This window comes from Gymnodraco acuticeps, unplaced genomic scaffold, assembly GCF_902827175.1.
Source record: "Gymnodraco acuticeps unplaced genomic scaffold, fGymAcu1.1, whole genome shotgun sequence".
NCBI lineage: Eukaryota > Metazoa > Chordata > Actinopteri > Perciformes > Bathydraconidae > Gymnodraco > Gymnodraco acuticeps.
Window position 1 is genome coordinate 471,035 of NW_022992079.1, and position 17,541 is coordinate 488,575.

At 40.9% G+C, this 17,541-nt stretch overlaps 1 protein-coding gene across 1 annotated transcript in view; it reads left to right on the forward strand.

The window, feature by feature from the left end:
* stab1 (stabilin 1) overlaps nucleotides 1-17,541 on the forward strand; it is a 129,993-nt gene that overhangs the window by 19,421 nt on the left and 93,031 nt on the right. Inside the window, 12 exon segments of the mRNA XM_034202366.1 lie at nucleotides 3,924-3,986; nucleotides 4,961-5,053; nucleotides 5,155-5,241; nucleotides 5,332-5,443; nucleotides 5,814-6,000; nucleotides 7,819-7,912; nucleotides 8,244-8,402; nucleotides 13,852-13,947; nucleotides 15,048-15,143; nucleotides 15,455-15,496; nucleotides 15,766-15,899; nucleotides 17,221-17,332. Coding sequence (XP_034058257.1) covers nucleotides 3,924-3,986; nucleotides 4,961-5,053; nucleotides 5,155-5,241; nucleotides 5,332-5,443; nucleotides 5,814-6,000; nucleotides 7,819-7,912; nucleotides 8,244-8,402; nucleotides 13,852-13,947; nucleotides 15,048-15,143; nucleotides 15,455-15,496; nucleotides 15,766-15,899; nucleotides 17,221-17,332 — 1,275 coding nt within the window.

A 17,541-nucleotide genomic window follows, 5' to 3' on the forward strand; every position in this document is an offset into this window, starting at 1 on the left:
CATACGTAGCTGGGTCTGGGGCCCTTTCTCATTTCATCAAATCCCCCTCCTCGACTCCTCGACTCCTCGGTCCTCCGGTAGTGACCCGGAAATGAATTTCAGCGTGCCATGTTGAAGGACATCTAATTTCTCTAAATGCACTTCGAGGACCGAGGATCAAGCGTCGAGGAAGCTCTCTGGAGGAGCTATAACCGAGGATACACTGATGGGTCCTCGGGAACAGAGATGCATTTCCGGGAACAGAGATGTTTCAAAGAGTCGTGACGCACGGCCGGACTTATCTCAGCCAATGACAGCTCTGCATGCATGGATATTATTTTATTAACTGCTCTCATCGCGATGTAATGTTTACAGAGAGAACAGCTGTCCGTGCAGAAAGCAGAACAGTGTGTATAATATGTATATATATCACTCAGTATAACAGGCCTACTCTCTTTATTTGCTTTAGTTTAGTAGATATCTACAAACAAAGAGTCGATATTTTTCTAAAACCATTTAGTGCTTCACATAATAAAATACACAACGGCTGTAGCCTGTTTTAGGAACTGTATGTGCGTGTGTGTGGTGTAGGTGTTATACAGCAGTGACGTGCGGCGAGGTTCATGGCTGGTGAGGCACTGACTCTTTCAGAGTCAGATTTACAAATATTATATTCTGACCTTAATCGAAATATTCTGTTATTTTCAAAAGCTTTTTTGGTCTGATGCTTCAATTCATTTTAAACAGACCGTTCAACAAAAGGATACCCATAATCTAAATATTGGATTGTTCTTTCTTAGTAAGATCCCATTTTCATTACCAATGTGGTCTTACCTTGACTTGAAGATGAAGTCCATGCTATCCTTCTGGACAACAATCTCTATTACTTTTTTGTAAAAGTCCTCCTTATCTTCCTCTAGTTTCAAAAGTCTAGTTTGTTGTTTGCGTCTATACCGTCTCTGCGTAGAATAACAGTAGCAACAAGAACCTGTAGGCTCACTTGCGCCCCCTTCAGTGCGGCAGAGGTTATGGCTGCCTCCCCTGGTGCTTTTTTCATTGCCGTTGTACGGCGAGCCTAAATATCATATACGTGAAATAAGTTATTTAGAGACTATGGATGGCGAGGATAAATGTAATAAAGGGATCTACAAACATTACATTGGTGACCTACAGTGAGATGGTAACAGGCATGCGCTTAGGGCCCGCTTTCCAGACAGTTTCTGTGAGGTGACGCATTTTGAGGTGAGGCAGAGCTCTTCTGTGCCTCGCCTCGCCTCGCCTCACCTCACCCATGGATGTTAATAAGAACTGGATACAGCGTGGGAGGCGGGGCCTCATTAATTCCTATGAGAGTTCCTCATTAGCGCATGATGATAAAATGGCCCAACTTTTGAGAGAGCGAAACGTCACAGATTACCCGGCATGCCTGAGAAGTACCCGTATGTGCGCTCATAGCGCATGCGCAACTTTAACCAAAATGCTCGTTCACATCAAGCACGTCAATTTGCGTACACGTAACAGCACCGTGCGTTCATGACAGCATGGTAATGATTGTTATTATGATGGATTTGATATTAAAGAGGCGGCAGTTAGCAGCTAGCGGCTAGCTAGTCATTATGCTAATGTGACATCAATCGTTATGTACTTATATTACGCTGTAACAGGATCTAGTGATATCCAAGCAACAGAGCTTCATTTAGCATGAAAGAATGATTGCACTGTATATATATATTATATATATATATATATATATATATATATATATATATATATATATATATATATATATATATTATAATAATAATAATAAGTAATATTAACTTTATTTAATACAACATTTACGGTACAAGATTTAATCATACAGCCCATATAGTATGATAATGAATTACAGCAAACATGTGCAATATATCCATTATTACAGCTCCGTGGGATGGCAGTAAGACGATATGGGTCCGTTCTTATTGTGCATCCATGGGTAAAGATAAACGCAACTCACATTGGTTTCTCAAACAGCATCTCTGTAAACTACGTGTATTCACTGAATTTCACTCGATGCCTTTAACGGCTCGTTGTAGCTCCAATAGCTCCAGCCCCACCCTCCCTGTGAGCACAGTGTGCTCTGATTGGTCGGGACACGTAACATGAACGTGCCGGGTGGCACGGTCCCGTGGGTTAGATGCGCGTTCATAATGCAGAGGGAAATAACTCTCAGAATAACGTTATTAGCACATTATTACAACTTGAGGAACGAATGTTTTTAATAAAGGGCTATACAAGTCTTCATACTGGGTTGTTTATTTAGTTTAAAAAAAATTATCCAACGATTTACAGACCACACTTTCCCCATGTAAGTCAATGGGAAAAAGTGTTTCCGGGCCTGGCAACCAAACGGAAGTGTAGTACCGCCGTTTGGCCAGCACGAATATTTTCATCTGAGTCCGGCGCACTTCCTGGGGGCTTGACCTCACCACACAGTAACTGGCTTGAGCGCGCTCACAAAATAAGTGCACGCGCTAAATTAGTGCCCGTGCTCCAGCAAGTTACTGTGGGCTTACGTGAGGCAGAGCTCGTCCCTGCCTCACTTCTCATCGCTACCCGTAGTTGTAGCGGAGCTCGGCAAATTAGCTGATTTTGACTATAAAAAGCGATTGGAATCATACATAAATCACATTTACAACACATATCAGTGGAGACATTTTATTATTATTACTATTTAGTTTTTCTTTAGTTGTTTTTCCGTTACATTGTAGTATGGCCAGTCTATGAGTATGACAGGTGAGGCTCTGCCTCCCCTGCCTCCCCTGACTGCACGTCGCTGTTGTACAGTGTGTGCGTAGATGCAGCGGACAGACAGGTCTCAGTTGGTTTGGTGTCCTCTGCTTACTTTTAATACTTGTAAATAAAACTTTTGGCCCGTAATTTATTTCCCTCATTGTAGCGACCAGAGAGGGGGGGGGGGGGATATATCCAGTCTCTGATAGTGTTACGTTATTATGAGAGTGCTCTGTTTGATTCTGAAATGGTATATATTTATATAATTATATACATATATATATATATGTGTGTGTGTGTGCGTGTCCGCATCTGTAGCCTGTTATTGTCTCATTATACCGCACTCTCAATGAATCAAAGTAAATATATAAGTCGTCATGAACACATCTGTCCATCAGACAGAGGGCTGCTGTGCCTCCTGTCATCATTAATGGACGTCTCTTTAAAATGACCACTCAGAGGAGAGGAGTTCTCATTTCTCTAACCGCCTGCTGCTTCCCCTCCTCTCTCCTCGGTTCCCCTCCTCGGCTCCTCGGCTCGCATCTCCTGTGGACGGGACTAAGTCTTGAGGATAGGAGTCGAGAAGGGGAGTTAGAGAAATGAGAAAGGGCCTGGAGCGCTTGGCTATACATTTGATCAAGTTGCACCGTTTTGTATTTGCAGTGTTTTCGTTTATGCTGCACTTTTAGTAAACGATGCACATGTTTAGCCGAGTTGGTGAATATATTTCTTCAATTGCATGTGTTTTGGAAAATTTTTGTTTTTGTATCGTTTCTGAAGCTGCAATGCGTTTCTCCTAATGGAAACGTTTTGGGCTGGTTGAACCTGACGGCAACCGTATATTTTATATGACACTGATCAATGCATCTGTTGGATGGATAAAAAAACCATCTGATGAACCAAATAAAAAAGGGGCTTTTTAAGTGTGGAAAACCTGATGGTAACTCTGATAAATCTACCTGGTACGTGTCTAAGTTACTTCCTTTTTCGAGCAGTGAAGTCAATATGGACAACATTTATTTGACCAGCATCACCAGATTTATAATCTTCATGCAGAAGCAAAGGATATGTTGATAGAAAATAAAGGTATCAGTAATGCTAACAGTTCTACAGTATGTGTTATGTTATGTGCTAAGTCAGTGCTATGCATTTATTGTTCTGTGTGTTTCCAGGGTCCATGTGTTCACTGCAGTTACCTCTTTGAGACTGACTGTCCAGAAGGCACCACTGAATTGGTAAAACACCTAATTATTATTCTACATAAACCCCTTGTCGCATAATTAAGACAACAACTGTTGATGTCTAAGTCTGTGCAAACTATTTGTTAAATAGCATGGTGAGTTTTACAACTATAAGGTGAAAAGTATGGAGGTGTATGTTGATGTAAACAATTATCAGAATCAGAATACCTTTATTAGTCCCACAGAGGGGAAATGTATGTAGTTACAGAAAAAAGAGCCACAGACAGCTTAATGTTACATATGTAACACATGTATGTCTATATGTGTTACATATATCATGCATTAAAAAGTACTAAGTTACGATATAATAATACAAAAATAAAAAAATAAAAAAAACAGTTACATAATTTTCAAAATACACATCCTTTAACAGTTCTTAGGATTTAGCAGCCAGGTATATATTGCATAGTTATTAACGGCATATATATATATATATTGCACATATTGCACGTAGTTGGTTGGTATTTCACAGCAAGATTTGTGATGTGACCCTAAACCTTTAGAAAAAAAGGGAAGAGTGTTAGAAAGTGTTATGCATATGTTATATATAACCACTGGATGAAAGCATCAATTGTAATAAGGTCAGAAATATATAATACTATAACACCTTTCATAAAGGAAAGCATAAATTAGACAGAGAGCCATAGCAATAAAAAGTAAACCCGCTTGTTTTCAGTATGTAAGTATGGGAATGTAAACTGTTTTCTTACACCATGTCATTCGGTGCTCTAATCATCCTGATGTGGCAACTAACCACTGTATAACACTTTTAAAATGTTTTTTTTTAGATTCAATCGCTTTTGTTCTGGTTGCCGGATCCTTATTCCAGAAATCTTCTTCAAAATCCTGCCTTTGTTTCAGCTATTTTGCATAGATTTTTTTATAAGAATTCTCTATCTGTTGAAACCTGGCTGGTAAAAGACATGGGCGAGATCATAAAACCATCAAATCTGTGTGTCTGTCTCCAGGACTCTCATCAGACCGGCTGTACTTACATAGTGTCTCGCCTCAACACCCAATTCAGTTCAGGATGTGCCAAATTCTGCAACGCCACCAACACGGTCAGTTTTATTTCCAGCTTTCAATAGCTGATAGAGTCAATAGTTTAGAAGAAATGGTGGAATTCTCCTTTATCTATGTCTATTGTGTGTGTGTTTTACAGGTAGCACAGTGTTGTAAAGGTTTTTATGGTCCGGACTGTAAACCCTGTATCGGAGGATTCGAGCACCCTTGCTATGACAAAGGAGCGGTGAGCATTAAACACACAAGCAAACTCTGACTCTCGAGCCACCTTTCTCTACTGATGATTTATCATTTTCTTATTTTTTACCACATGCAGTGCTTTGACGGTATCCAAGGCAACGGGTCGTGCAGCTGTCAGTCAGGCTTCAAGGGTGTCGCCTGCCACATCTGTGCAGATCCATCCAAGCACGGAGAGAAATGTGACGAAGGTAACAGCTCCTCCTCACTTTGAGAGAGTTCGTATGTTCATACATGCAGACTTCAACTGTAGTTTAGTCACTTCTTATCTGTGATATATTACATATATATATTGTGTATATATATATATATATATATATATATATATATACATATATAGCCTATGTAATGCGAAATAAAGAACATTGAGTACAAATTGTCCCTGGGCAAGACACTTCACCCCAAATTGCTTCTGTGAGGATTGTCCACAGTATTGAGTATGTAAGTCGCTTAGGATAAATGCGTCTAACAAGTAACATGTAATGTAATGTAATATAATGTGACATTATCCCGCTATTAAACTTAAATCATTACATGGTGTGTGTTTTTGCATGTCCCTAGAGTGTCGCTGTGTCCACGGTGTGTGTGATAACCATCCGGGCAGCGCTGGTGTTTGTCGGAGAGGATCCTGTCTAGAGGGATATTCGGGAGAACACTGTGACAGGACGGCCACGCCCTGCAACTCTGATGGCCAGCAGGAACACTGCCACATCCACGCATACTGCACACACACGGGACTGGAGAACAAGTAAGATACCATGTTCATTTTGGAAACATATTTTGATTTGTTGTTAAATTCTCAATGAAAAAGTGAGTATTAGTTTGAATCTCATTTAGGTACTTTATTTTTGATCCATAAACCGGTAAACACATTTATTCTTAGTTTTCATCTGGTGTTTAAACCAACATTGAGATATCTAAACAGCTCCAGGATGGATTGCCATGACATTTTGTGGAGACATTCCACCAATGCTAGAGGAATACTACAGATTGTCTCTAGTGCCACGAAGAGGTTCAGATTTTGTTCAACACTGATGTCCTCTAGGAGGATGTTATCTAGCGCCAACGGAGGATAAAAGCTTAATACAATCCTTGAAGCGATATAGTGCAGCTCAGCGCGATCCAGTGTTGTAGTCAAGTCCCCACTCCAAGTCTGAGTCACCCAAGAAGAGTCAGAGTCGAGTCCGAGTCATCATTACCTGTGCTCGAGTCCGAGTCCGACTCAGTCACAAGACTGAGTCGTCATGTATCAATCTGAGTGGATATATTTGTTTAAATGTAGCTGTTGGTTTGGTTCTTATCAATCAATATTTGTTGTTGTCTAAATGCTTTTATCCTCTTATTTTCTGCATTACTTTTATTCTGTCTATATAACTACTTTGGGCTGCAATTCTTGTATGAAAGGTGCTTTACAAATATTATTATTATTATTAAGTTTTGGTCAAGTTCCAAGACTGCCTTCAAAAAGCTTCTTCACAAATAAAAATGGTCTACATTAAACACAATGACCCACTTTCAGCATTTCAGGTTGTCTTGCATGTAAGAAAAGAGAGAGAAAAGGGATGAACAAAGTAGTTTGAAAGAGAAGTGTCCGGTTTAGTTTGATGTTTTACAGTGTCTGCTCATTGTTAACCTTGGAGAACCCGCAATAAACGGATGTTTCCAACGGCACCCAAACGCCCCGTTCATCTTTTCTCTGTGATAATAGCCCGGACAGCTGGTTACCAGCTGACAACGAGCCAGTCAGAATGTGGCGGTGAGCATCCAAACTATGGTTTAGGAGCCTAGATACCGATAGTAAAGAATGTAACAGAACTTTTGCTCATGACATTTGACGTTGTCCCGGTCTTTTCCTCAAGCATCCTTTGACAGAAGCATCTGTCAAAGCACACAGCACGATGCGCGCGGGGGGGGGAGGTGTGTCTTTTCTCGCAGCTGCACAAGCCTGGGGATGAGTACATCCGGACTTGAGATAAAACTTGTCAGAGTCCTAGTCCAATCGTCAATGTGCGTGTTCGAGTCCGAGTCCATCACTGCGCGAGACCTAGTCAAGTCACGAGTCCCGCAAATCGGCACTCGAGTCCGAATCGAACCAACACTAATAATGTGATATTCTTATGCCTCTTACTGAATTTAGAACAGCTTACCTGCCTTGTTAACTCATATTTAAACACACTTTTTTGAAATTGGAAAGAAAGTAAATTAAACTCAACAATCACCGACTTTGGTTTGGTCAAAGTCCTTTATTCTCTGAGTTAGATGTAGAAATGTGTTGGCCCCACACACTGTTTTCACAGCTCTATCTCACTGTCATTTCTTTGGTGGCAGACTATTAAATTAGACAAAAGTTTAGAAGAAATCCCAGCACTGCAGCTCTTTCCTTTCTGATGTGTAATCAGAGAGCAACATTTACAGAAACAACAAACCTTTGACCAGGTGAACAACCCCGTCCCTCTTCTGTTACTTGAACAGCTACTGAGTTTGTCCATCATCAATCTGTGTGTGTGTGTGTGTGTATGTGTGTGTGTGTGTGTGTGTGTGTGTGTGTGTGTGTGTGTTGCACCAGGTGTTGGTGTCGGGATGGATATGATGGTGACGGTCACTCCTGTTCTCCCATCAACCCCTGCCTGCAGAGCAGCCGAGGAGGCTGCGACACCAACGTAAGACTTAAGGCCTGTGTGTGTGTGTGTGTGTGTGTGTGTGTGTGTGTGTGTGTGTGTGTGTTGAAATAGCTGTTTTAACATCTCTTCTTCTACAACCCCCATATCCTAAATAACAAAGTTGGTATAAAATAATTAAAGATGTGTCGCCATTTTTTGTATCAACTTAATTAAGCTATTATTTCCACATTCCCTTCCCAAACTTGTACTTTGTGTACAATAAGTTGAGAGTTCACTGATGTACTCTGGTGGGTGGCCATGAAAGATTGGATTATATTTGAAAATGTATAATACAAACATTCCATCTGCCCATCTCCCTCCTGCTCAACAGGCAAGGTGTGAGTATGCGGGTCCAGGTAATGCGTCATGTGTGTGTGCTGAGGGTTGGACAGGTGACGGCAGAGTGTGTGTGGAGATCAACAACTGTCAGCTGAAGAGTCGAGGAGGCTGCAGCCCCAACGCCGACTGCAACCACATCGGACCTGGACAGGTCAGTCGCTAACTGTTACAGATGGATAATGAAAGCGTCCGTTAATAGTTATTAATAATTATTACATGAAAGCCTCTTTTTTGTTGTTTTGTGTGTTTTTGTAGTCATTTTACTTTTTTTTGTCAATTAATTTTGTTGTCTCCCTGTTTGGACAGTTCTGTCCCCTCATCTTTCTAAAGTCAACAGATGCCTCAGTGTTTTCTGAAATATTTAGATTTTTGGTCTCACACCTCTACTTTATCAAATGTAACAATCCATATCAATCCCATCAAATCAATCATGTGTCACTACACTATCACCCAGACCAAGATCATTATTTTATTCTCATTATCTCCCATTGTCTGTATGATGTATGAAGAAGTTGATAATTAGCTGTCTAACTGTAAGGCAAGGCAAGTTTATTTATATAGCACCTTTCAACACAAGACAATTCAAAGTTTTTTACAAAAATGAAAGACATTAAGAGCATTAAGAAACATATTATCAAATGATATCTAGAAACACTCGTTTAAAAGCAATGATTTAAAATGACATTTAAAAACACTCATTTAAAAGCAAAGATAAAAAGCAAAGATAATAAAAGTTACAGTGCAGTTTAAGATATGAATATATCAATTAAAAGCAGCGACAAAAAGAAAAGTCTTCAGCCTGGATTTAAAAGTAGTCAGAGTTGCGGCGGACCTGCAGGTTTCTGGGAGTTTGTTCCAGATATTTGGAGCATAATAACTGAACGCTGCTTTACCATGTTTAGTTCTGACTCTGGGGACAGAAAGCTGACCAGTCCCTGAAGACCTGAGAGATCTGGATGGTTCATAATTTAGCAGGAGGTCACAAATGTATTTTGGGCTTAAACCATTCAATGCTTTATAAACCAGCAGCAGTATTTTTGAAATCTATTCTTTGACACACAGGAAGCCAGTGTAAAGACTTCAGAACTGGAGTGATGTGATCCACTTTCTTAGTGTTAGTGAGGACTCGAGCAGCGGCGTTCTGAATCAGCTGCAGCTTCCTAATATATTTTTTTAGTGAGACCTGTGAAGACACCATTGCAGTAGTCGAGTCTACTGAAGATAAAAGCATGGACAAGTTTTTCCAAATCCTGCTGTGACATTAGTCTTTTAATCCTAGATATATTCTTTAGGTGATAGTAGGCTGATTTAGTAACAGTTTTAATGTGACTGTTGAAATTCAGGTCAGAGTCCATGACTACACCTAGATTTCTGGCTTTATCTGTTGTTTTGAACATTGCAGACTGAAGCTCAGCTCTAACTTTTATACGTTCTGCCTTGGCTCCAAAAACCATTACCTCAGTTTTATCTTTGTTTAATTGGAGAAAGTTCTGACACATCCAGTCATTGATTTGTTCAATGCACTTACTCAGTGTTTTAACTGGAGAATAGTCTCCTGGTGAAATGGTTATGTACATTTGGGTGTCATCCGCATAGCTATGGTAACTTATTTTGTTGTTTTTCATTATCTGAGCCAGTGGTAACATGTAGATGTTAAAGAGAAGAGGCCCCAAGATGGAGCCTTGAGGAACCCCACATGTCATATTTGTCAAATCAGATGTGTATTTACCTATAGAAACAAAGTTGTTTCTGTCCTTTAAGTAGGATTCAAACCTATTTATAACTGTTGCCGAAAGTCCCACCCAGTTTTCCAGTCGGTCTAGTAATATGCTGTGGTCAACAGTGTCAAACGCAGCACTGAGATCTAATAATACTAACACTACACTGAAGTTCTGCCAGTGTCTGTGTTTAAGTGGATGTCACTGAAGACCTTTACAAGAGCAGTCTCAGTGCTGTGGTTTGGACGAAATCCTGACTGGAACACATCCAAACAGTTATTTAAATGCAAGAAATTACTCAACTGTTGAAAGACTACTTTTTCAATGATTTTACCTAGAGATGGGAGGTTTGATATGGGCCTGTAATTGTTCATTACTGAAGCATCTAGATTATTATTTTTTAAGAGCGGTTTAATGACTGCAGTTTTTAGGGCCTGTGGGAAAACACCTGAGTGAAGAGACTTGTTTACTATATGAAGTAGATCTGAGGCCATGCAATGAAAAACATTTTTGAAAAATCCTGTTGGAATAATATCAAGGCAGCAGGAGGAGGATTTCAGAAGTTGAATAATGTCCTCTAGGTTTTTATCATTAATCTGATGGAATTATGTCATGATGTCTGAATTGATGTTAAGTGGACACAGAGACAAAACGTTTGCTGTACCTGATGCAGAGGCACTGACTGCTTGTCAATTTTTCAGAATTTTGTCAGTGAAAAAGGAGGCAAAATCATTGCACGCCCTGGTGGATAGAAATTCAGAGGCTACTGACACTGGGTGGTTAGTTAGTCTGTCGACGGTAGCAAACAAGGCACGTGCGTTGTTTTTGTTTTTGGTAATGATGTCAGAGAAGAATAACTGTTGTGCAATTTTCAATTCCAAATTATAAAGGCCAAGTCTCTCTTTATAGATTTCAAAATGAACCTGGAGATTTGTTTTTCGCCACCTGCGTTCAGCTTTTCGACACTCTCTTTTTTCTGTTCTCACGGTCATGGCCTTTCTCCATGGAGATATTTTCTTTCCAGTCACTTCCTTTACCTTAGTTGGAGCAATGGCATCTATAACATTTTTAATTTTTTAATTAAAATGATCTACTAGCTCATTTACTGAGATGTTAGCAGTGGCAAGTGTGGAAGAAATATTCTGAGTAAACATTTCCCTAGTATTTTCAGTTAAATATCGCTTTGTGGTTACCTCTTTTTGAACATTTTTGTGAACAGAAATAGAGCTCTCAAAGAAAACACAGGAATGATCAGAGAGTGCAACATCAGTCACCACAACCTTTGAGATATTCAGACCCTTTGAGATAATTAAGTCCAGAGTGTGCCCCTTATTGTGCGTGGGCTCCGTCACATGCTGAGTCAGTCCATAGCTATCAAGAACACAAAACAGTTATTTAGCCCCTCTGTCCTGGGGGTTGTTAAAATCACCAACAATGATTAAACGGTCAAAGTCAATACACACTATAGACAGCAGTTCAGTAAAGTCATCAAAAAAGCTTGCACAGTATTTGGGTGGTCTATAGATATTTAGGAACAGAGCTCGAGAGGAGCATTTCAGCTGGCCACATATTCAAAAGAAGCAAAGTTCCCATAAATTGTCTTCCTGCATTGAAGGGAATCATTGAACAGAATAGCAACTCCACCCCCTTTCTTATGCATTCTTTCCTGACTCATAAAACTGAAGTTGGGAGCTGTTGATTCGATAAGAACAGTTGCACTGTTATTTTGTTCAATCCAAGTTTCCTTTAAAAACATAAAATCGAGATTGTGCTCAGTGATAAAATCATGCCGCCAACCTTATAATAATAATAATAATAATAATAGATTTAATTTGTTAGCGCTTTTACAGGTGCTCAAAGACGCTTTACAGATATAGTGAAGAACCTTCTGTGTCTCCTTCATGTGGTCGAACTCCAGGTGGGTGGGCGAGGGTGAAAGGGTGAACGGAGAGTAGAGAGAGCTGGGGGGTGAAGGAAGAGTATCCTCAAAGGTGATAGGGGGGGTGAAGGGCGGTGGAGACTCCTCCATTTGTGTCATAAGTCTCCCATAATCAAGACATTCCTCAGGCGGGTGCAGTGATACTTCAAGGTTTTCTGCGATGTGTTGTGTCTTTCTCTTGTTTTGATTCCTCTTGTTGCTTGTCCTTGGCAGAGGGAACAGATTGATGACGCAGGCAGTTGAATACGTTAAAGATAAACAATTTCACTCCTGACTTGTTCAGGCAAACTCCATCTGCCTTAAAAAGATGTCTGCGGTCCAAGAAAAAGTTAAAATGGTCAATAAAATGGACAGAATGGTCAGTACAGACAGTTGAAAGCCACGTGTTCAGTGCAAACAATCTGCTGAATCTCTCCACTCCTCTTCTGACTGGCGGTAGAGGGCCACTGATGAACACCTCCGCATCTATGTTGTAAATGTATTATCTTTTCGATTTACATACGGCATCTATTGCACGTCTGTCCGTCCTGGGAGAAGGATCCCTCCTCTGTTGCTCTCCCTGAGGTTTCTCCCATTTTCCCCTTTAAACTGTGGAGTTTCTCTGGAAGTTTTTCCTTGTACGATGTGAGGGTCTAAGGACAGAGGGTGTCGTATTGTCATACTGATATTCTGTACACACTGTGAAGACCACTGAGACAAATGGAACATCTATATAAATAAACATTGATTGATGATTGATTGATTAGAGAGCTGACAGTTTCCAACAAACATTTAAAGTCTTCTTTCAGCACTTCTGACTCTTGTTTCACAACATCATTTGTTCCAATGTGCAGTACCACATTCTTCACAGTCGGATGTTCAGCCCCAATATACAGGATCTTCTCAGCCAAGTCAGAGACCATATCCTTGGGAAAACAGAGTACTTTGGTGTTGTTCTTCCAAACAGACTTTTTACATCTCTTACAGCAGAGTCACCCACAATCAGAGTTTCAGGCCCAGTCGTTAGCTTTCCCTCTTGCCTTTTACTTTTGGAGTAGCTATTGGTCCTTACCCTGCTGTGTGAAGAGGACAGGTTATCCAGGTCATCAGAAAGAGATCTCCGGTTCTGGGTCAGTGCATTGTATCTGTTCTGGATTGGCACACTCAGTGGTTTAGGAGGATTGTTTGTAGTTCTCCCTTTAGTAGCTGTCCACGGCTGTTTCCTAGTATGAATAAGGGTTGAAGAGGCGCTCTTCCTGGGTGATAACAATGCAGGCCAGCTGGTCGCTTCACAGATTTCAGAGCTCTGGGTTCTGCCTGTTATCCGTCCTCCCAAATCCCATGGAAATGATTTACTCTTAGGCCTTGCACCCAGAGAGTTCCAGGGAGGACTACCACTTGTAGATTTATTACCCAGTGCACAGCCCTCCTGTTCCTTGGAATCCTTGTAGCTGCTAATTAGCTGTGAGTTAGCATGCCTTTGTCCATTCTTTTGCAACACTGGTAAAGTGGTGTCATTCCAACCTAGTCCATTCACTTCCACGTTAACTTCCAACCATTGCATTTTCATTTAGAACACGGCCATCTTCTGTAGAAGTTTGTGGAAGTCATCTGTAGAGAACGGAGGCATTTTGCTGATAACTAGCTTAAGCTAAATAGCATGCAGTACCAGGCTTTAGCTGTTGCTAGGCCACGCTACTATAAGACTGAGGTCGTCGTAAAAATATTGAAATATGGCTGAAACCCTCCATCTATTTACGAAGAATAACTGTACCAGTGATAAGTTAATGTCCAGGAGCCGCTGCTCGAAGTTTTCAGAAAAGAAAAATAGGAAAATCAGCATAAAAAAGTAAGCAGAGGCAAGAGCAAGCAGAAAAGTGTCTGCACTGTAAGAAAGCAGGAAGCACACTTTGCTGTCAGTACTTAAGAAGACTGTCAAGAACTGTCTATTTTTCTGTCTGCAGAGTGAGTGTGTTTGTAAAACTGGTTACATGGGGAACGGCATCGAGTGTGACCTCATTAACCCATGCCTCAAGAAAAACGGAGGCTGCCACGATTTGGTAAGGACGCACACACACGCAAGCACACAAGCACACACACACACACACACACACACACACACACACACACACACACACACACACACACACACACACACACACACACACACACACACACACACACACACACACACACACACACACACACACACACGTTTGTGCAGAGGCGCGGGAAGGTATTTTGAGTGGGGGTGCTGAGGTGCTGGACTCCAGTGAACACTATTACGGGCACTATAGAGCAAAGCACCAGGGGCGCTACAGTGGAATGTTCTACTGCAACACTCCCCACACGCAAACACACAGTACACCCGCGACTGTTACAATGAAGGCTCGATAATCAGCTCACGGCATATAGGCAGGAGTAAAGTGCTATTTTTTACGAGTGGGGGGCGGACCTCACCTCCTCTAGGTAGAATTGTCTGGGGCTACAGAAAAAGCATTCGGGGCAGGCCAGGCGACGCCACTGGCGAGCACACACACTACAAAGATGTAAAATATTATTTTACCAACAATGTGGAATTTATTGGCTACATATTACACAGATTATGCACAGCGGGAGCAGCAATAACCGTCAAAATAATAATTCAGACATGGGAGCTCCTCACCGCCTGCCTGCCGCTAGGGGGTGCTGCAGCGCCCTCAGCACCCCCCTTCCCGCGCCCATGCGTTTGTGTCATATCGTGTCAGCAGTGAAAATATTATTGCATTTATTCACCTAGAAATATAAGGGTTGGTTTTTGAATGTGGGTCATGCTAATTGTTTAAACAGGTATGTGCCACAACAACATATGAAATCCCATAAACACGTTAAATCAATATCCCAAATGAGCTGTTCACAAAAATATTATTAAATACATACAGATTAGCACTGTAAAAATATTTGTTTTCTCTTCTACTAGACTTCCTCTCGATAACTGGTTAATCTTATTTTTTCACACATAAACCGCCACCTCAGCCTTGGTGCATCATCCATATTAACAAAAACAATATCTATTTATATCTTGCTAAACATCATACATGCCACATATTAATTTGTGTTCATTGTGTTATTGCTGTGTCCTCTTCCATTCCCATGCTCCCTTTCTGCTGCACACTGCCAGGCAAAGTGTGAGCTCTCTACGGGGGGAACACACACCTGTACCTGTCCTGACGGATACGCTGGAGATGGAACCCTCTGCTACGGGACGTTACCGGACGTGAGTATTCACACTTGTATAATTATGTCCCTTTCTCTTTTCCATACACACATACTCATACACTTTTTAAAATGTAAAATGTCCTTTTATTTACATGTTATTATTGTCTATTAGTTTGCAATCACTATTAAATTAGCATTATAGTTTGTGTATTTATTTTTTTCTCTCTATAAAATAGTATTTTATTTAATTTCACCCCCTCTGTCACTCACTTTCAAAACTCTCACTATACTAAAGTCACTGTTTGCCCAAATAATACTAAAAAAGGGGAAGATTGAAGCTGCTACCAAAATAACTTTTTGTGTTTGTAGGAGCTGGAAATGAACCCATTGCTGAAGCAATTCAAACAACTGGTGTGTGTGAGCTCTTTAGTTCCTTACTTGTTCAAGTTTCTGTTTTAGAAATAACTACATTTAACATGCTTGGTGATTATACTAGTTCACTTATAAAGTAATGCAGTGTTGTCTCAATTTACATGTAGAAACAACCTGCTGACTTGGTAAAGAAATTAGCCAAAACCATAAAACCTAGGATGTACGCTCTTTCTGTCAACGTAGATATAGCTGAAAAGATCAAATCCGAAGATAACACAATTTGTATTTTTGTGTGTGTGTGTTTTTAGAGGCAAAGGGACCTTACTGAGGACCTGAGTGGGAACCTCACAATGTTGATTCCGGTCAGAGGAGCTATGGTTAACATGACTACAGCTCAGACAGATTTCTGGACCAGTCGACACCACCTGCCTCTCTTCATAAGGTCAGTCGCTTCACACACTGATCACATACTTGTAGCAGATACCCCTTTCCCACCGAAGCGGTTCCAGGGCCAGTTCAGAAAACCGAAAACATCAGGATTAATAAACCTGAGCAAAAATAGTTCATGCGAGTACAGGGAAGAGAATAAAGCTGTAACAAGCAGTAGCGCTGAGCAAAGTGACTAGAAGGCGGCCACGCACTTAAAAACACAAATACTGTATATAAAGTCAGGCAATAAGAACCGCAGTGACGAGTCCTAAAACCCGGAAGTAAGTTAACATTGTTACCACTTCCGGTTCCTTCAACAAAAAGCAATGCATTTTCTCCATAGGATTTTGGAAAATAGCTCGAAATAAGGTCTGTGGTTGACACACATTTAAGAGACAGATCACGTTTTGTTCTACGACATTAAATACATCAGCAGTGACCCCACTGGGGATTTTTGAAGAGTTTACGTGTCTGAAAAACGATGGTTGTTAACATGTGGCTGAATAGGACTACAGAAGTTGTCGAGGCCGTTGTACGTCATTACACCAAAAACGTAAACACTCCCGCTAAGTTTGTTTGCCCTGTTCTGCTTGAAAGCAAGTACCTGCCTCCTGCAAACTGTTCAAACAAACGCTTCAACTTGTACAATTTTGAATCTGAGTTTTGAATATGGATCTTAAGTCGGCGTGACGTTGAAGCTGTAGTTCGTTTAGCATAACGTTAGCATTTTGCTTCTGGCGACTAGATTTGTGATTAGAAATGATAAAAGTAGGATAGACATGTGGAGATTATCCGGCTGAACAAAACGTGATCCATCTCTTAAATGTGTGTCAACCACAGACCTTATTTCAAGCTATTTTCCAAAATCCTATGGAGAAATTGCATTGCGTTTTTGACGAAGGAACCGGAAGGAGTTTACATCCGGGTTTTAGGACGCGTCACTGTGGTTCTCTATACTCACCAGGCATAGTGTGATGCTGCTTAATTTGACCTTACTTTAAATGACCACCCGTTCACTATTATTGACATTCAAGAGCAGCACACTGCTTCAGCGGCATACGTCTTATTCTTGCCATACAGTAAAGGTGTGATGTCCAGTAAAAAGACTCTGTGCTCGATGGTAGATTGTTGTGGGGCTGTACATATTTCTTGAACTCTAATCTTACCTAGCAATGTAACGGCTGTATAGAACAGACACAATCAGCCTGTAGATTGGTTCCCTAAAAGCCTCACTTTAAAATGCAATTATGTATCTTCCTACATTAACATTGCATCATTGCTTACTAGAGCATTTTGCTAAGAGTCACCTCAACAATCTTTTTTCTCTCTTGCAGAAGCCACATCCTACTTGGGATTTACTCTCTAGAGGATCTGGAAAAAAGGGTTGGCAGCAGGCTTCCCACCATGAATCCCCCCACCTACTGGGAGATCAGCAACAGCACCGGGGTAAGAATGTGTTTCTGCACGATCTGAATACAAGCCCCCCAGAATGGTCCCTAGAATGAGGCAAAAGAATGCACCATAATAAACAGAAAGAGACAAAGGGAGACTGGTTGAAGGGATGTAGGATGGGAGGGATGAAGGGAGTGATGGATGAGGGATGAATGAATAAATATGGGACAAGGGGAGGGTGGGTAATGAGATCTGAGACAAAC